This window comes from Gopherus flavomarginatus, chromosome 5 (assembly GCF_025201925.1).
Source record: "Gopherus flavomarginatus isolate rGopFla2 chromosome 5, rGopFla2.mat.asm, whole genome shotgun sequence".
Classification (NCBI taxonomy): domain Eukaryota; kingdom Metazoa; phylum Chordata; order Testudines; family Testudinidae; genus Gopherus; species Gopherus flavomarginatus.
In genome coordinates this window covers 46,967,670-46,985,434 of record NC_066621.1, presented here as the reverse complement: position 1 = coordinate 46,985,434, position 17,765 = coordinate 46,967,670, and the positions used below count along the sequence as shown (strand labels likewise).

At 46.7% G+C, this 17,765-nt stretch overlaps 1 protein-coding gene across 6 annotated transcripts in view; it reads left to right on the top strand.

The window, feature by feature from the left end:
* SLC25A22 (solute carrier family 25 member 22) overlaps positions 1-17,765 on the top strand; it is a 134,974-nt gene that overhangs the window by 43,795 nt on the left and 73,414 nt on the right. For all 6 annotated transcript variants that reach the window (XR_007774384.1, XM_050952944.1, XM_050952943.1 and 3 more), the window contains exons 3-5: positions 5,137-5,262; positions 6,791-6,846; positions 15,998-16,088. Coding sequence is in view for 5 of the 6 variants with exons in the window: in XM_050952944.1 (XP_050808901.1) it covers positions 5,137-5,262; positions 6,791-6,846; positions 15,998-16,088 (273 nt within the window). In the remaining variant the exon portion in view is untranslated. The remainder of the gene's footprint in view (positions 1-5,136; positions 5,263-6,790; positions 6,847-15,997; positions 16,089-17,765) is intronic.

The window sequence follows — 17,765 nt, the reverse complement described above, 5'->3', positions numbered from 1 at the left end:
GAGCAAACAGCAGCTAGAAAACATCATTGCATGTTTAACCCCCGAGCGAGGTGTCTCATCCATTAACTGATTCCAGGAGCATTACAGTGTTTGTGTGTATTCTTTCCTTAGTCTGAATTGCAAGCTCAGATTCATCTCTGCTGGGCCACATGGCTGTTCATGCCTGATTGCCCCCATAGAGTGAATCACGTGTGTCAGCAGCTGCGGACTTCAGCCGTTGCTCCAGCTAACCAGGTTGGAGGTGGCTATGCAGGACACTTTAATTCTGTGGCAGAGAGGAATACTCCTCTGCATGCTGTCACCCAGCATGTCTTCTCAGCCCACCTCTCTGTCCGTGGCAGTTCCGGCACATGGAGCACAGAACGATGAGGAACTTCTCCTAACTCTCTCATATCCCAGTCCTGTATTTTAATCCCTAGAGGCTGACGGGTCTGTTCCCACATCTGTGATCCACTTGCTGTATAAACTTGTGAAATTATTTAATCTCTGTTTATATTACAGTAGCACTTAGAGTTCCCGAAAGCAGTAGGGGCTATGCACACACATGGGAAGAGATGGTACCTGCCCAGAAGAGTTTACAGCCTAAATAGACAAGACCGAGAAAGGGTGGGAGGAAGTTAGTAGTATTGCTATTTTACAGATGGGGAACTAAGTCAAAGAAATTTGAGTGACTTGCTCAAGATCACACAGGAAAGTCTGTGGTGGAGCTGGGACTTGAACCTAGATCATCCTAGTTCCACTGCCTTAACCACAGGTCATCCTGCCTCTCTGTGCCTCAATTTCCCCATCTGTAAATTGGAGGATAATACCCACCTAACATAGGTGCTGTGAAGCTAGATCCATTTGTGTGTGTAAAGTGCTTTTGCGAAACTCATCTGGGAGATGCTAGAGAATGATTATTTAACATAAGAGCGGCCATACTAGGTCAGACCAAAGGTCCATCCAGCCCAGTATCCTGTCTGCTGACAGTGGCCAATGCCAGGTGCCCCAGAGGGAATGAACAGAACTGATAATCAAGTGATCCATCTCCTGTCGCCCATTCCCAGCCTCTGGTAAACAGAGGCTAGGGACACCATCCCGGCCCATCCTGGCTAATAGCCATTGATGGACCTATCCTCCATTAACTTAACTAATTCTTTTTTGAACTATTTTGACCATGCAAGTCTCTGTGCATGTTCTCCTCTTCTAGGTGATGATCCTGGAGGAACTGGAATAGATGAATAGGTGTATTGAGCAATGCTTTCCTGCCTTCAAATAACAGGGGTGGGGAGAAGCTTCTCACAGCCGTCACTTGCAAATTGCACATGGCCTCATGCTCTCTGCATGTGTCAGCACGCCCAAGCCTTCTAGTTTGTCCTCTTTTGTGTGGTGGTGCTAGGGTCCACACTGAAATGCGGGAGCTTGTCATGCCTTGTGCCCGTATTCTACTATATACTGTGCTAGCTATGGGGCTGGGTTCCTCGCTCCCACTTGGTTTCTTCTTAGTGATAATTTCTCCTTATTGCATCAGATTGCCAGAGTTAGGATTGGGGCTGCCCCAGTTCCCAGTGCGACTCTCCTCGGGATTGTGATTTACCAGCAGATGCTTTGAAATCACATTTAGGTGTCATTAGCTATATGAACGGATCCAGGCGATAATGTCCTTTGCATCAGCTGAGCTCAGTTCACCTGGCTTTGTGTTCCCTCTTTTTTTCCTTTCACTGGTGTCTTGGCCTTACTTCACTAATGCTATGCCCTGTAATGGTGACCTGTCTAAGGTACTATCTTTCCTCTAGCCTCATTGCTCAGGGTGGGTCCTACTGGAAGAATTGTGTGTGAGGGCCCTGAGAACTAGTGTTGAGAAGATGCCAATATAGCTATTGGCAACAGAGTGTCTTCCTCAGGAAACTAAAACTTTGAAAGGTGCCTCTGCTTTGTGAATGCATTTTAGTTTTTATATATCCTTCTTTTTTTTTTTTTCTTTTTTTTTTTTTGAGTGCACATGTTGGAAATTGTAGATGCAAGATGTTCAGCTTCCTTTGTGGCTCTGCAAATGGGAGAGTTAAAATGTCGAACTATTGATTTTTCTGTTTGCACCTCTGATTTATTGTAGAGGCAATAGGAGAGTACATGTAAACACAGAATGGGGGCTGAGGTTCAGCTGAAAATCTAGTGCCAAGAGAACAGCTGTGCTCTACAACGTTGAGTGCCCTTCCAGAATGACGCTGTATTGTCCCATACAAAAAGTGCCACGAAATGGCTCAGGTCCACCTGTCTGATCTATGGGGTGAAAGGTAGGAGAGGCAGGGCCTAGAGGGCATTTAACCCTTATTTTCCCTCCTCACCGCAGCCCTAGGATTTTATATAGGAGTCTGACTCTTCCTATTGGGACACCTCTCCTGTCACATGCACCTTTCCAGCCCTGGAATCCCTCCCAGGGATTTTAGCTTTGCAAAAGTTTTATAGTCATGTCGCTGTGCATGTATAGAAAGCCAAGGTTACTTCCTTCTATACGCTGCTCTGAGGCCTTTACCATGAGGTCCCTCCAACACACATACATACTGTCTTTCATGCCCTGGACCGCCTTAGTCTCAGGCCACATCCAGACTACCCGCCGTATTGGCGGGTTAAAATCGATTGCTCGGGGATCGATATATCGCGTCTAATCTAGACACGATATATCGATCCCCAAGCGCGCTTATATTGATTCCGGAACTCCATCAACCGCAACGGAGTTCCGGAATCGACACAGAGAGCCGCGAACATCGATCCCGTGCCATCTGGGCGGGTGAGTAATCCGATCTTAGATATTCGACTTCAGCTACGTTATTCACGTAGCTGAAGTTGCGTATCTAAGATTGATTTTCCCTCCCCCTAGTCTGGACCAGCCCTCAGAGGGTTTCCATCAGGCCTGTAGCAGAGAGGCAGACCTTCCAGAATACCTGTAGCTGGACAGCTTCTGAAGCCTGGTCTCTGCTGTCGGGCAGCCTTCATCCATTATTGAGCCCTCTGGAATGCATCTGAGCAACGGAGGAGTTAATAGACCTTTCTCCTCCCCTTGCTTCGCTCCAGCAACTTATCCCTTCCACTTCCTCCGTTCAGAGCAGTGCACCGCTGATGGCCCTGCCTGCTGGCATCCTGTGTGCACTGTCCTTTATTCTTCAGAAGGGAGGGGCCTCTGAGGCAGCCACGCGGGATTGGTTGTTTCTTGGTCTGTTTAGCTGTGATCAGGAGTGCTTATCAGTCATCAGTTTAATAGCTGGTTTATCCTCTGTTCAAGGGTCTGTATTTTGCCCTTTGCTGGACAGAAAGCCCTGGAAGGATCTAATAGGCATCCTCTGTCTCTGACATCAGTGATTCATTAGGTTTTTAAATGTCGGATATTCCAAGTAATTGAAAGAGTGCTGGACCCTCGCTAAGCAGACTGGTAGATCGGCTTTAAAACTGAGGTGCACATAGATACCAGGGAGAGCGGCTTAGAAATAAAAAAGGCGGGTGAAAAAGCTCAAGTCAGACCCCCTCCACAATACAGACTGCTTTTGTCCGTTTTCTTTGCTATGTGTAATCTCACTCCTCCGTATCCACATGCACTCAGGTTAACCTCTATGTGGCTCCACTGACTGTTGTGTCACTGATTGATATATCCGGAATCTAATTCCTCGCATGCACAGAGTCTTCTCTGAACACAGGAGCTGTGTTTGAAATGTCTTACTGGTTCTGAAAGTATGTAGGGCTAGCCTGCCAACGAAGCTCCTTTGCACTGGTCTTTCCCACATGATGTTAGCGGCTGACCTGTCATGAATCACTGGTTAGGTGCATGTCTGATGCCAGCTTTCCTCTGCTGTTGTAAAACATTCATTTCTAATCCTAATGGTTAGTGAGACATCAGATCCTTTAAACGAGGTCAGTCTACACTGACCCCATTGGTCTGACAGGGCATTGGCTCTTGAGTGACTATAGAAAGCCTTGCACCCTGAACTTTCATTCCCAATGTTTCTATTAGTGGGCCTGGGCAAGTATTTCCCTGAATCCTGGGCCAAAGCAGGTGGATTTCCCCAAATCTGGGCCCATGGCTCTATTTTCTGGCAGCTGTCTGGAAAAGTGGAGCATGTTTTCTGCTTATCTGGCAAAGGCTTTACCTCACTTAGCCGCTTTTGGGTTTCTGAATGAATCCCAAACCACCTGAAGCCACAGCTCAGTGGGGAGTGTTGTATGGCTCAGCAGTGCCACCTGCTGGCTGGTCAGAAGCAACAAGAGCCAAACCTGGATGGGAGTTCTGCTCGATCTTCTGTGCTGGAGGACAGAAGTGATGAGCATTCAGTGCACAGAGAAGGCAAAGAGGAAAGGCACAGACTCTCTAGTCCTACCTCCTCCCATCTGCTGGTGGGTTCTAGATTTCATGACTAGGTTTCCCCAAGTCTACAACAAAAGGTCACACAAAGGGGGCAGCGTTGAACAGCAGCTATATATAATGTTTATTTTTTGTATTATGGTCTCATCTAGAGGCCTTCACAGAGATCAGGGTCCCATTGTTTTAGGTGCTGCACACACACATGGTGAGCGTGAGACAGTCTAAACAGACAAGGGATAAAGAGTAGGAAGTGGGGATGATAATCCTTCCTAGTTGTGCCTCAGTTCCCCATCTGTCAGAGATTTAATGACTTGCCCAGGATCATACGAGGAGTCTGTGGCAGAGCAGGGTATCGAATCCAGATCTTCAAAATCCCACTCTGGGCCTCACCCACAAAGCCAGCCTTCCCCTGTGGAGCTGGAAGGATCCCAGTACTTTGTGACCACTTCCTGCAATATGACGGCTGAAAATGCCTCAAAACTATTCCCCCTCATTGTTTCTTAGTGGCTAGAGCATGGTAATGTGCCTTGTGTGTAGGACCCAGGCATTCTTGAGTCAGTATTTGAGCTTGGATTCCATGCGTCAGTTTCCCTATCTGTAAAATGAGACCAGTTATACCCGCAGCAGAGCACTTTGTGTGTTAAGTGGAAAGCGCCAAGTGCAATATATTGTGATTATTTGCTTGTGAGAAGCTTTGGTTTATTTCAGCTCATAGCACTCCTGGTGAAGGTCCTCGTTCTTTATTCCTCTTTCCCTTTCGATATCTTGTTGCCAATGCATCTGTCTGTTTTTTCTTCCCTCTGCAGTTTACCTGCCAAGCTGATCAATGGAGGGATAGCTGGGCTGATTGGAGTTACCTGTGTATTTCCCATTGACTTGGCAAAAACTCGCCTGCAGAACCAGCAAAATGGCCAGCGGATGTACACCAGCATGTAAGTACTGCCTTGCCCAGACGGGCTCAGCTGGGACTTCCTGATCTGGCTGGGTGGAATTCTCAACTTTCCCTGCCCTCAACACACACTTATGGTGACATCAGCATTTCTCGGAGTTTAACTCTTGTAAAATCAGCCATCCAAAGGAGCTGTAATTAAAATAAATAAATAAATAAATAACTAGCCCAGGCTGAAACTCCACAGGTAAGGTCCCTGCTGGGTGTATTTTTACTTGTGTGTCTTGCATTATATTAATTTTTTCACCCCTAGAAGCAGTGCATTCTCTTACACCAGAGCTGGGAAGAAGGCTGGGATTATGGTCAAAACATGGCCTATGAATCAAGAGCTGGGTTCAACTCTCTGCTCTGCTATAGACTGCCCCTGTGAAATTGCCATTTAATCTGCCCCTGCCTCAATTTCCCAAGTGTAAAATAGGGATAACCATATCTCCTTTGCTTCATCTATTCTCATTACAAGCTCTCTGTGGCAGAGGCTGCCTGTTACTGTGTGTGTGAGCAGCGCCTAGCACAGTGGGGCTGCGAACACGCACAGGTGTCTTATTTGTTCAGGCTTGAAATAAACACAGAGTGACATTTAAACTCAACCAGTAACACGTTTACACTTGCCACTATCTAATGCCAATCTGACTTACTGGGAAGGGGTCGTGAAGCTGCGGATAGGATAGTATTGTCCCTTGTTAATACTGGCTTGTTGCACAGAGGGGTAGTCGGTTTATGGCTTTCCAAGTTCTTTCAAGATAGCTCTGAAGATGACCCTCCTCAGTTCCTAGAGATCCACTCAGTGGAAGTTTGAGGTCTGGCTCTGTTCCTGCTGAAGTCAGTGACCAAATAGCCATTGATTTCAGTGGCAGCAGGAGATAGTGGATTATTCTTAACAGGGAGCCTGGGAGGCTTTTTGGGTTCAGGTCACAGTGCATGTGGATCTTGTGTTATTGGGGAAACAAGATACACCTGAGACATGCAGTTTTTGCTCAGTGCATATGAGTCTGATCCAAAATCCACTGTAGATAATGGAATTCTTTCCATGGACTTCATTAGGCATTGGATTGGGCCCTATGCAGTAATTTTCCACTAGTTTTGAAAACAGCCCCCAACATCCTGAGTTCATTAAAGTGACAAGGCAGGTTAGGGTGGCTGTGCAAAACTTCAGCTTCAAACCCAGTTCTTTATTTTCCTTCCTTGAGCAGATCTGATCACTGAAACATGTTGCGCTATTGTTTTGGGGCTCCCATCTGGTTAACGAGCAGCTCCTCCAATTAACATTTTTCCCTTCTGAATTTGTAGAAAGCAAATTTGTTTTCTGTGTACGAGGTGAGCCAGTATTTCAAAGCCCCTGTGTGCCAAGGACAGAAGTGCTACTGGGGCTCTCACAATGGTGTCCATGGCTGAGGCTCTTCTCCTCTCTGCCTGGACTTTGGCTGACAAACTGTAAATGCAGATTGCTTGATTAGATTCCTCCCTCTCCACCTTTGAACTCCTGAGGTTTTATCTGTGTCTCTTGTTTGCAGGTCTGACTGCCTCATTAAGACAATCCGGTCGGAAGGTTACTTCGGCATGTACAGAGGTAAGGGCTGGAGGCAGAGCAGAAGTGCAGCATCTGACTCATCCGTCCTAGCCTGAAACACTGTTGTGACTGCAGGTGAAATAAAAACAAAGCCACTTGCCTCTCTTTATGGAGTGAGGTATTAGAGGTGCCCTGAACTGATTAATTGATTGATTGAAAAACCTTGGAAAAAGTCTCGGCTAAAAACCGAGGGCTCAATATACAGAAACATGGGTATTGCCAGGCTGACTAGATTCTCTGATTCACCCAGTCCAGTACCCTGTCTGTGTCAGTGGCCAGTGCCAGATGCTTCAGAGGAAGGGAGTTATGGGGTAATATGTCCACAGTGAAAATTCCTCCTAATGCCCATAAACTGAGAGGTTGGTTCATGTCCAGAAACAAATGGGTTTATATCCCTTCCTAAGCCCTTGTTTTGTTATATTTACTATTATAACTACTGGCTGGTCTCGTTGTCCATACAAATAATACCTAGCTCTCATGTAATGCTTTCCATCAATAGGTCTCAGAGCATTTTACAAAGGAAGTGAGTATGTCCCAATCTTCTCTTGGCCTCAATAATTGGCAGTGAGGTTCCACAAGCAAATCACCTCTAGAGAGAACTCCACTGACAAATGTTACTTCTTTGTTTTATACATAAAACTTGGAGATTTTCTGGCAGACTGAGACAGCTATGGCGGTTTCCTGAAGTTTCCAAATAAGGTCTTCCAAGGATAAAGTTTATGTATTATTATGGGCCTGGAGTGTATGTAACCTCTCGGTGGGGGGTGTGTCGGGAGAGACTTGGGAGTTCAAAAGACCATACTGAAAATGTGCTGGTTAAGTATGGACTTTTGGGACTATAAGCGTTTAGGGATTCCTCAGGAAATCCACTTGGGAGAGGTTAATGCAAATTCCCAAACTCCGGTTATGCAAAAACCCAGCCCAGAGGAGAGATCTGTCTGTCTGCTGATTACCTATTACAGAAGGCCAAGAACAAAGGCCCAAGCTGTATAAAGAAATGGCTGATCTGCCCAGCTGTGGATTTAAGACGGAGGAACTTGTAACTGCGGGGGAAACCCAGTTTGGGGTTTTGAAGGACTAAAATTTACCAGAGCCCAAGGTTGGAGCTGGGGTGACCTCTGGTGAGCTTTTTAGCATGTGTTCTAAACTGGCTATGAACAAATTCAGGCTGGAAATAAGAAAGTTCCTGACTATCAGAGGGGTCAGGTTGTGGAAGAGCCTCCCACTAGAAGTTGTGGGGCCAAACAATTTACGTTGTTTTAACAGAAAGCTGGACAAATTTGGCAGTGGGATTATATGCTGGGGTTGCTTGTGATGAGAAGGGCAAGATTCTGCGGCCTTCCAGTTTCTTATGTTCCTAGAGCTCGTGTTTCTGGGCTTTAGTTGGTCACCTGCAAGGGTCAGGAAGGGATTGTGTGTGTGGTTTCCTTCCTCTGAAGCATCAGGGATGGCCATTGCTAGAGGTGAGACACTGCACAGGATGGGCCAGTGATCTGACATGGCACCCAGGATTCTCTCTCTCAGATGCTAGCTGGCTGGTTTTTTGCCCACATGCTCAGGGTCTAACTGATCGCCATAGGTGGGGTCAGGAAGGAATTCCCCCCCCACCCCCCTGTCAGATTGGCACTGATCTTAGGGGGTGGGGGATTGGGTTTTGCCTTCCTCTGCAGCATGACATGCAGGTCACTTGCTGGGATTATCTGGCTGTATCTCAATCAATTCACTGCCATTGGACATTGGTGCACCTCTGTCCCTTTTTTTTTCTCCGCCTGTGGCACATAATAGCTTAGTCTCCTGTGCACGATAATACATTGCTCTAATTCTGGTTGTAGGGTTTCATGTGCAGGTCTTAGGTGGTGCTGGGGGCCTGTGATGTACAGGATCTCCGACTAGGTGATCTGGTGGGCCTGTATAGTCTTAAACTCTATAACTGGTATCTAGCTGCAAGTATATGGTGCTATATAAATACCTCAGAAATATTTGTAATCATCATAGTATCTATTCACTGGTACAGATAAAGAACAGGTTCTCGGATTACTTGATTAAGTGAATCCTCGCTCCCTTTGTTAGTGGGACTCCAGAAATCTTTGAGTTTTGCGGCTCCTGGGCATGCTATATCTTGCCAGTTCTTTGTTAGGTTACCAGGGAAACAGGAATACTGTGGTTTGATATAATAAGAACAGTGGATTGGCTGCTGAGAGCAGCATTCTCTGACCCAGGTTATTGATGGGAGGAAAAGGGGGCGGCGGGTTGGATTCTGGTTACGGATTGGCTGGTGGTGGTGGTGGTGGTGGCTTTGGAAGCAGTGCATAGACAGGGAGGCCATTAACCTAACAGAACCTTAGCAAATTTGATTTTAAAGAAATATTCCAAAGCAAATGATATTCGCATCTCCAAGGGCTGGATTTCTAGGGTGCTTTGTATCCTTGGTAAATACATTGCAGCAAACAGGGTGATGTCAGAGCTAACTGGATCCAGCTCTAACAAAGCTGTGTATTATTATTATTATTTTTTTTAAATCAGATGTAAAAACACGCAGAAGTCATCATCATCCTATCAAAACCATGCAGAAACATACCAGGCCCAAACTCGCCCCCAGTCTAAGCCTGGATTTGGCCACTGCTAGCCATGCTGTAGGCCACCGGTGGCAGAGTGTTCACTGATTGGAAGTAGGAGGTAGTGGTGTTGAGAAATGGCTACAGCTTCCCCTCTGTTACAGGTTTGCATGGGAGCAGTGTGGCCATGGATGGAGCATGGTCAGCGCAGCTGGGGGCTTAGCTCTGCCTCTGTTAAGGGGAGAATTCAACCAGAGTGGAAACAACTGAAAGAGGGCAAGGAGTGTCAAATAGCTTTACGTTCCCCTGCACCATCTTAGAGCAATCTAGCCCCTTGTTCCAAACCCAAAATGCCCTACTAACCCTCTCCTGTGTGCGTAGGAGCAGCCAGCACAGGAGGTGGACTCCTGTTACTCCCAATCTGAGTTAGGGCGAAAGGCTCCATATCCTCTCCTTGCCAATCCCTAAATCATCCAGCCTGCCACATCCGGCTGTGCTCAAAAGCATGGTGTTTACTGCTGGTATCTCTCAGTCCCTGACTGAACAGCAGGGTCCTATGTAGGAGAAAAACAGGAGCTGCAGGATGACAAGGGGCTCTGACAGGTGGCTTTGTTGACTTTAAACAATGCTTCAGTCCAGCTCTACCAACAGGACAAATATTATGGCAGTGTCTGGGCTGCTTTCTTGCTGCAGTTGTTTACTGGATGACTTTGGGCAAGTCACCGGGGCCTGACCCACATCTAAAACGTAGGTCAACCTAGCTACATCATTCAGGGCTGTGAAAAAGTCACACCCTGTGCGACGCAGGCTGATCTATCCCCTAGTGCAGATGCAGCTGGCTCGACAGAAGAATTCTTGCTCCAGCTACTGCCTCTCGGACAGGCAGATTAACTATAGTGATTGGAAAAATCGCTTCTGCAAGAAGCATCTACACTACAGCAGCACAGCTGTAGTGCCATAGTTGTGCTGCTGTGATGTACATACCCTAAGTGTCTCTGTGCTGCCATTCCCCATCTGTAATACAGGGGTAATAGCACTGCACTCTACCACGCAGGGGCATTGGGAGGATAAGTGCATTGAATATTGTGATGTGGTGATGGTGGGGGCAGGGCGTAAAAGTACCGAATATAGCTAGAGAGGTAAGAGGAGCCTTTATTATCAGAGCAGTTTCCATGTGATCTATCACAGGACAGATGTGCGCTGTGACTTCTTTGACCCAGAAGTAGCTGTGTAACCTGTTACAAGGAGAACCCAACATTTTTGTTAAGGGGTCCAATGGTCTGATCCAAGCCTATTGATTTTGTTTGTTACATATGTCCTTCACTGTAACAAAAAGGAAGGTGGAATTCCACTTGCTCACATACACTCTAACATGTGGCCTTCTTTGGATCCCGGTAGAATTCTTGGCAGCTAGTCAGATAAGCCCATGCTGTGCCTCCCAGCCTGCTGTGTTCCTGAGTCACTTTGGACTTTGAGCATGATGCTGTCGCTGTGCCAAGCTGTCTCCAAACTGCAGCATGACAATAGTGCTTCAGTCTTCCACATGCAAACTGGACAGCCTTCTGGGACTCCTGCTAAGAATACCCTCCGTGGCGTCCCCTGGCTTGCATGATACCTGCCAAAACTATTCCAGGCTGCTGAGGTCATGTCCAAAAAACATTGCCTTAACGTATGCTATTTATATTCTTGTGGCTATTTTTATATTGCTCACCCTCTGCCCTCTCCTTTCCCAAGGAGAATGCAGCAGAGGTGTGCATGTATGGCAACACCCTACTCTCCTCTGACTTCCCTGGATCACCCAGCTGCACGTAATGTATTGGTTCTGCAGTACCAAGCTGGTTTGAGTTTATTTTTTTACCCTTAATTTTCCTTGCTGGAAGGTCTTCAGATGTTCCACTTCATCCAAGTTCTTTCACCTTGTTGCATTCACATAATATCTGCATGCAACAGAATGTCAGACTTCCCAAAATATGAAACCCTGCAAGCTGAATCCAAAGCAAGGCCACTCCAGTATAACATGCCTACCCAAAAAACACTGCTGGTGGGAAAGCTGAGCTGGATTTACATACCTCTTGCTAAGTTTTTTGTTTTTCTGATCATAAAACATCAGGTATGTAACTACTGAGTCACAGTCATGTGGGCGTTAAGACTGTTGTGGGAATCTCAGCTGTTCAATGGTTTACAGTATTAATTTTGAACTCTGGCAGATCATGAAAGCTCAGACTGAAATACCCATCGTTCCGATTACCATCATGCTTTCTTGTGTGTCACTTCACTTGGGATTTGATTTTAATGGCCACTATCTCTCTTTTCTAGCTCTGGAAACCACTGCTTTGTACAGTTGCACCTAGTGACCCGAGAGGGCTAGATACTCTTAGGACTAATACAAACATTTTTCAGGACCAGTATATTTCTAAGCCTTGATCCTGGATCAGTGATTATTTTTATTTTAGGAAAAAAAAAAAAAAAAAGGCAACTTGACCTCTGGAGCACTTTGCATGTTGCTGCTAGGACACAGGATTTTATGATAAAATATATTTTATAACAAAGGCTGGAGGATTTTGTAAATGGAAGGCCCACATAAAAGATTTATTAGGGCTACGAAAGGGTCGGGCAGTTACTCTTAATTGCATGCTGAAGTTTATGGGATTTCTCACCTCTTTTTTGTTTTTTTGTTTTTTTTAAAAACCTTTTTGTTTTATGGTAGTGGTTTATCCTGCCTCCCAATCCTTTGCTGTCAAGTTTTTTTTCCACAGTACACCATGAACTAATCCCTAGAGTGGCATGTCTGTGTACCACTGCATGGATGTGCTGGTATGGGTATGAGTTGTGCATAGCAATGCAGTGCGGTTGCTCAAAGGTGAGCTTGGAAAGAATGGGTTTGCAGGCACCGGTCACACAGACTCGGGTTTACTATGCAGTGCAGACATACCCGTAGAGATCCTGTTGCTTTATTTATAGTCCATGGACAGCTCCAACGAGTTAACTTGGGTTAGAAAAAACATCTGTGTATTCTGGATATGCAAAATATTTTGTGGGGGATGGCATATTTGGGTACTGTAGAGGTTGCTGCAGTCCTCAATTTCTTCCTCCTGTGGTGATTTGGAAGGTCTTGTGGATTACTGAGAACAAGGATTATCTATAGTCTCTTAAGCAGCTTTGCTGAAAATGTCAAAGGTTTAGCAGAAATCCTAGGTCTATTAATTTTTTACATGTAGTGGGGGTTTTCTTCCAATTGATTTGAGATTGGGAGATAATATTGATCTGAAACACCCTCATTAGTTTGAGGGCTTCCACGTTTGTCAGCGCTCTCCCATTTCCCACCTTCTGGTGTCATTCAGTTTTTTTCCCCCAAAGCATCTGCACAGATATTAAATTGGGAGGTGGCTATTTGGTTTTCTTTCTTTTATCTAGGTAATGTTATTTAGTGACATAGGGTGGGAGGTGAGGAGGTGTATTTCTCAGCTGCAAGAATCTCCTCTTAACACTCTGTGTGTGTGTGTGTGTGTGTTGTTGTTGTTGTTGTTTTTAACTTGGTTAATTATCCAGCTCTTGCATTTGGGCACTCAAATAGGAACTTACCTTAGGCGCACACATCTGAGAATGGGGCCTTGTGAACATGCTGCCCTGTTTTACTCTGGGGAGCGGCACTAGGGAAATCCAAGAGAAAACATTCATGCATCAGTGGTGGGGGTCAGGTGTGTGTCACCAGAAGGTCAAGTTTGCAATTATTGATCACACACTCGCCCCTGGGATTGAACCAATGTCTGGCCTCACGAGGAGGTTGCAAGAGTCTCAGTAAGAGTGAGAGAGACCTGGCTCAGGATCTCCTGGATGTAATGCTTGTGGAAGTTACTGCCATCTGATGGTTGCTCATTGATGAGGTGAAGTGAAGAGATTGATCTCTCTTTGAGTATGTCCAGACTACCCGCCATATCTGCGGGCAGCAATCGATTTTTTTTCAGGGATCGATATATCGCGTCTCATCTAGACATGATATATCGATCCCCAAACTCACTCCTGTCGACTCCGGAACTCCACCGGAGCGAGCGGCGGTAGCGGAGTTGACACAGGGAGCCGCGGACATTGATCCCGCGCCGTGAGGATGGGAGGTAAGTTGGAATAAGATACATCAACTTCAGCTACGGTATTCCCGTAGCTGAAGTTGATGTATCTTACATCGACGACACCCCCCCACCCCCAAGTGTAGACCAGGCCTGTCTCTTGCCAGGAAGGTGTTTAAGATTTTGCCTGCGAACATAGACTCATGGTAGCTGGAGAGAGGCTCGTAAGCATGTCCTATCTGGCAGGAACCAGTGAAAGCTCTTTGCTTACAGGGATGATTTTTCATAGTGTGGAGAGAGGTGTTGCCTGAGCACAGGACCTGGAGCCAGGGATTCCAGAGTTCTGGTCCCAGCTCTGACCCTAGTTCACTCTGTGACCTTGGGTGAGTTCTTGAGGGCTTCCATTTTCCAAAAGTGCCTGCTAATTTTGGGTTCTGCAATGTGGTTTTTGGGTGCCCACTATAAGAAACATGGGGCCAAATTTTTAGAGGTGCTGAGCACCCGCAGTTCTCATTTGACTCTGGCTGAATTTCTAGGTGCTCATTACCTATGAAAATCAGGAGGTATGTCAGGTTTGGCACCTGAGATCAGTGGATCTTTTTGAAAATATAGGCCTTGACCTTTCTTTGCCTGGGTGCCCCCATCCCTAAAATGGGGATAGCACTTCCTCACAGGCATGCGGTAGGGCTTTGTTCCGTAAAATGCTTTGTGAATGAGAGAGACATTTCCCAAGTATTGTGGGTGCCAGAGAGCCTGATGGCCTTGTGAGGGTGCGTGACTCACCCCTGCAGCGCCTCCTGCTGGTCATTCAGGGAATTAACTCACCAGCCTCCAGAGTGCCCTCTGCAGGCAAGTGTCCCACTTGTTACTTGGCCTGAGTCCCTCTAGGACCCCGGTGCCCCTTTCAGGCTGGGGTGCTGCCCTCTAGAAGTACACCACAGTCTCTGGGTCTCCCCACTCGGGAACCCCCACCCACTACCCCCATCTCGCCTCAGTCGTAGTTTACTGCTAGTCCCCAACTTGCCCCCACGCACTGGGGCAGACTGCAGTGCAAGCCATTCATCATAGGCAAGGTTGGGTTTGGATCTGCCGCCTCTGCCTACCCGTGGGCTGCCCCCTGCAACCCCAGTTGGCCTTCCACTGGGCCGCAGCCTGGGGGGTTTCCCAGCTGGAGCTCCCCAGCTCCCTTGGCCTTCCCCCCAGCCCTGCTCCACTTAAGGTACTTTCTCTCTCTCAGCTCTCTGCAGCCAGGTCCCTCCCTCTCAAAGCTAGAGTCTGTTTGCTCCTGGCCCATTGCCCTTTTATAAGGGCCAGCTGGGCCCTTATTAAGCCAGCTACAGCTGTGGCTGCTTTCCCAATCAGCCAGCTTTGAGCTGCAGCTGTTCCAGGGCTGCTTGTATCCTTCTAGGGCCGGAGCAGGGTGATCAACCCACTACAGGCCTAAACTGGGTGCCCTCTCTTGAGGGTGACTTAGGGATCGATCCTGCCCTGGTGCAGGATGGGAATGGACAACATGACCCTTGGAGGTCCCTTTTGACACAAAGGTCTCTAGGAAGCTCAATGCTCTGAAGCAACAAACCAAACATTACAACTTGCTGCACCATGGCCTGAGCAAAAACTGTTTTATTTTCCCTTTCAGAGTGACTTAAATACTGTTAAGGTGCCCCTGTGTTTCACTAATACTGGTCTCCATAGCTGTCAGTCTAAGATAGAGCAGGGCATGCCATTCATTGTGGCAGCCACAATATAGGGATTTGCCATTTGTTGCTCTCAATAATAGCATACTTAAGTCCAGTGAGTATGAAGTGCAGTTTATGTACCAGCTCAGAGGGAGGCAGTCTCCTTGCTCCGGTTGGGACTGGTCCGGGAACTCTGATATGATGTCTTACAGACAAGGAGTGAAGCGCAGTGGGAGGCTGCTGGAAGGATGACACTGACAATAAGGAAATATAAGTGCAACCGCCTAACCAAGGGCCTGATCCAAAGCCCACTGAAGTCTCTGGAGAGACTCTTATGGACTTCAGTGGGCTTTGGATCAGGCCCTGGCCTGTACATGTTATCTGACTTGCAGGCAAATTAAGTGTGGCAGTCTTGTTCTGGGGGGCTTGATGCTTCCCAGCTGGGAAGCGTCATTAACGGCTGCCTGCAGGGCTAATAAAATGTGTCCTTCCTCCTTGGGCGGCCTGATCCAAAGCCTGCTGGAGTCTGTGGGAGTCTTTCCTTTGACTTCAGTGGGATAATTTGTGAGAGAGAGGGAGGTGGGCTGCACCAATGCCATGGGAATTATAAAAAGTTTGTTTAAAGTGGAACTGAGATGCTTCAGGGAGGTTTTCAAAAGAGCCCATTTGTTGACTTTCAGTGGCATTTGTGTGTCTAAATCCCTTGGGCACTTTTGAAACCTTTTCCCCTTTTGTTCCTAGCCCGGTTTTGACTTCAACTCCACTAAAGCTTATCCACTGCACTCCTGAATGTGTCTAGATAACAAGTCTTTCCTGCTGCTACAGTGTTCCCTTCCTCTTGTTTCTTTCCCAGGGGCTGCAGTGAACCTGACTCTAGTGACACCAGAAAAGGCCATCAAGCTAGCGGCCAATGACTTCTTCCGGTATCATCTCTCCAAAGATGGGTGAGTGGATGGCTTGCACCACTGGCAGTGCTGGAACGGGATTTGTGCTAGGATGTGGGCTCACTGGGGCTGGTCTGCTCTGAATAACCTGGTGATGTGCAGTTGGGCAACTTGCTATTCTAAATGTGATTTAATTTTTGAACCAGTTCAGCCAGCACTGGCATTCTGTGTGCACTGTGTTTTAGAACTGAAAATGAAAAGCCTTTCCCTGGAGGGTTTTATTGAAGCTCCCAGAAATAGTCCCAAATCTCAGCCAGAATTTCCACAGAAGACATCTGCACAGGAACATAGCATCAGCGACTGGTCATGTAACTGCTGAGATGATCCCATCTTCTCAAGCCCATATTGGACACTCCTCTGCTCTTCCCACCCTTGTAATGATTATATTTTTGAGCAGGTGGTAAGTCGAGTTCTGGATGGTCTCAGACCCCAATCTTAGCACCAGCTCGTGGCTTTGCATTTTCATGGAGTTTGATTTCTTTGAAGATATTTGGCAGCTGGGGAGAGGGAGTGAATTTTGATTCTCCGATAATTGGCATTTGCTACTTCACTTGTATGTAAAGATCATAAGTCAGTAAAACAGGCTTCATTTAATGTTTGTTCATGTGAACTTAGTGCCAGTGAAAGGTGCCAAATTGATAGCTATGAAGTCTGAAGTCCTGTATCCATTGAATAGTTACTGCTTGTTTTTGCTAAGATATTGCTGCTCCAGTCCAGGGGACAGTTCCGGGTCTGTGGCCCATTTAGTCCTTGGCCTCTCTGACCCTGCTGATAAGGGAGCCATCTGTGGTAGGGACTTCTGTGGTGTGGATGTCCGTCCCCTGGGAATTAGATTCCTATTTCACATGAGCCAGTAAACAATAGTCCTGTATAGGGTCACAGCTCTTGACCGCTGACTACCTGAGCTGTATTTGCTCTAGAAACCTACAGCTGAAAAGGTCCATATCCCATTACCAATTCTTCAATTCATCAGCTCCACATAATGTACAGGGCCAGATCCTCAGGTGGTGTAATCAGTGTAGCTCATTGACTTCAATGGAGCCATGCTGATTTACCCCTGCTGAGGGTCTGGCCCATTATGCCTTTTATGTAATGTGACTTTTTAGTGACTTAACCCCAGAACAAGAAGTTATGGATCCTCATGTATGAACATTATGATTCACCAACCAATAGTTCTGTAATTACTCATCATGGGGTTTTTTTCCTTAGATTTTAAGTTTCTTTTTCAGTAGCTGTGGCTATTCTGTGCTATGTGCAAACAGAGAGAGAATCTTTCCTTGTTCCAAGTAGCTAAGTCTGAAGCTTGGAGTTGAGACAGAGCTGTGATTGCATTGGGTCTGAGCCCAGATGTTGCAGATTGTTAACTTGCTATTAACGTTGGGTTATCTGAGGATCAGAGGCACCCAAAGCCTGTGGAGCCTTCACCGGTTTGAAGGATCACGTTGAAAGGAAGGATGAATGGCCTGGGGCTGCTAGCCATTTACCCTTGGAGTATCTTCAACCAGGTGATCCAGAGAGCGATCAGTTGAGACTGGCAGAGAAATAGCATCCTCTGGCAAGCCTACACTTCAATGTACCTAGCATCCTGGCAGATCAGTGTTTAACCCTGAGTCTTTCATCATTAGGAAGGCTGGATCCTACCCATGAAGGCACTAGAGCTTTGAATAGAAGAGGAAA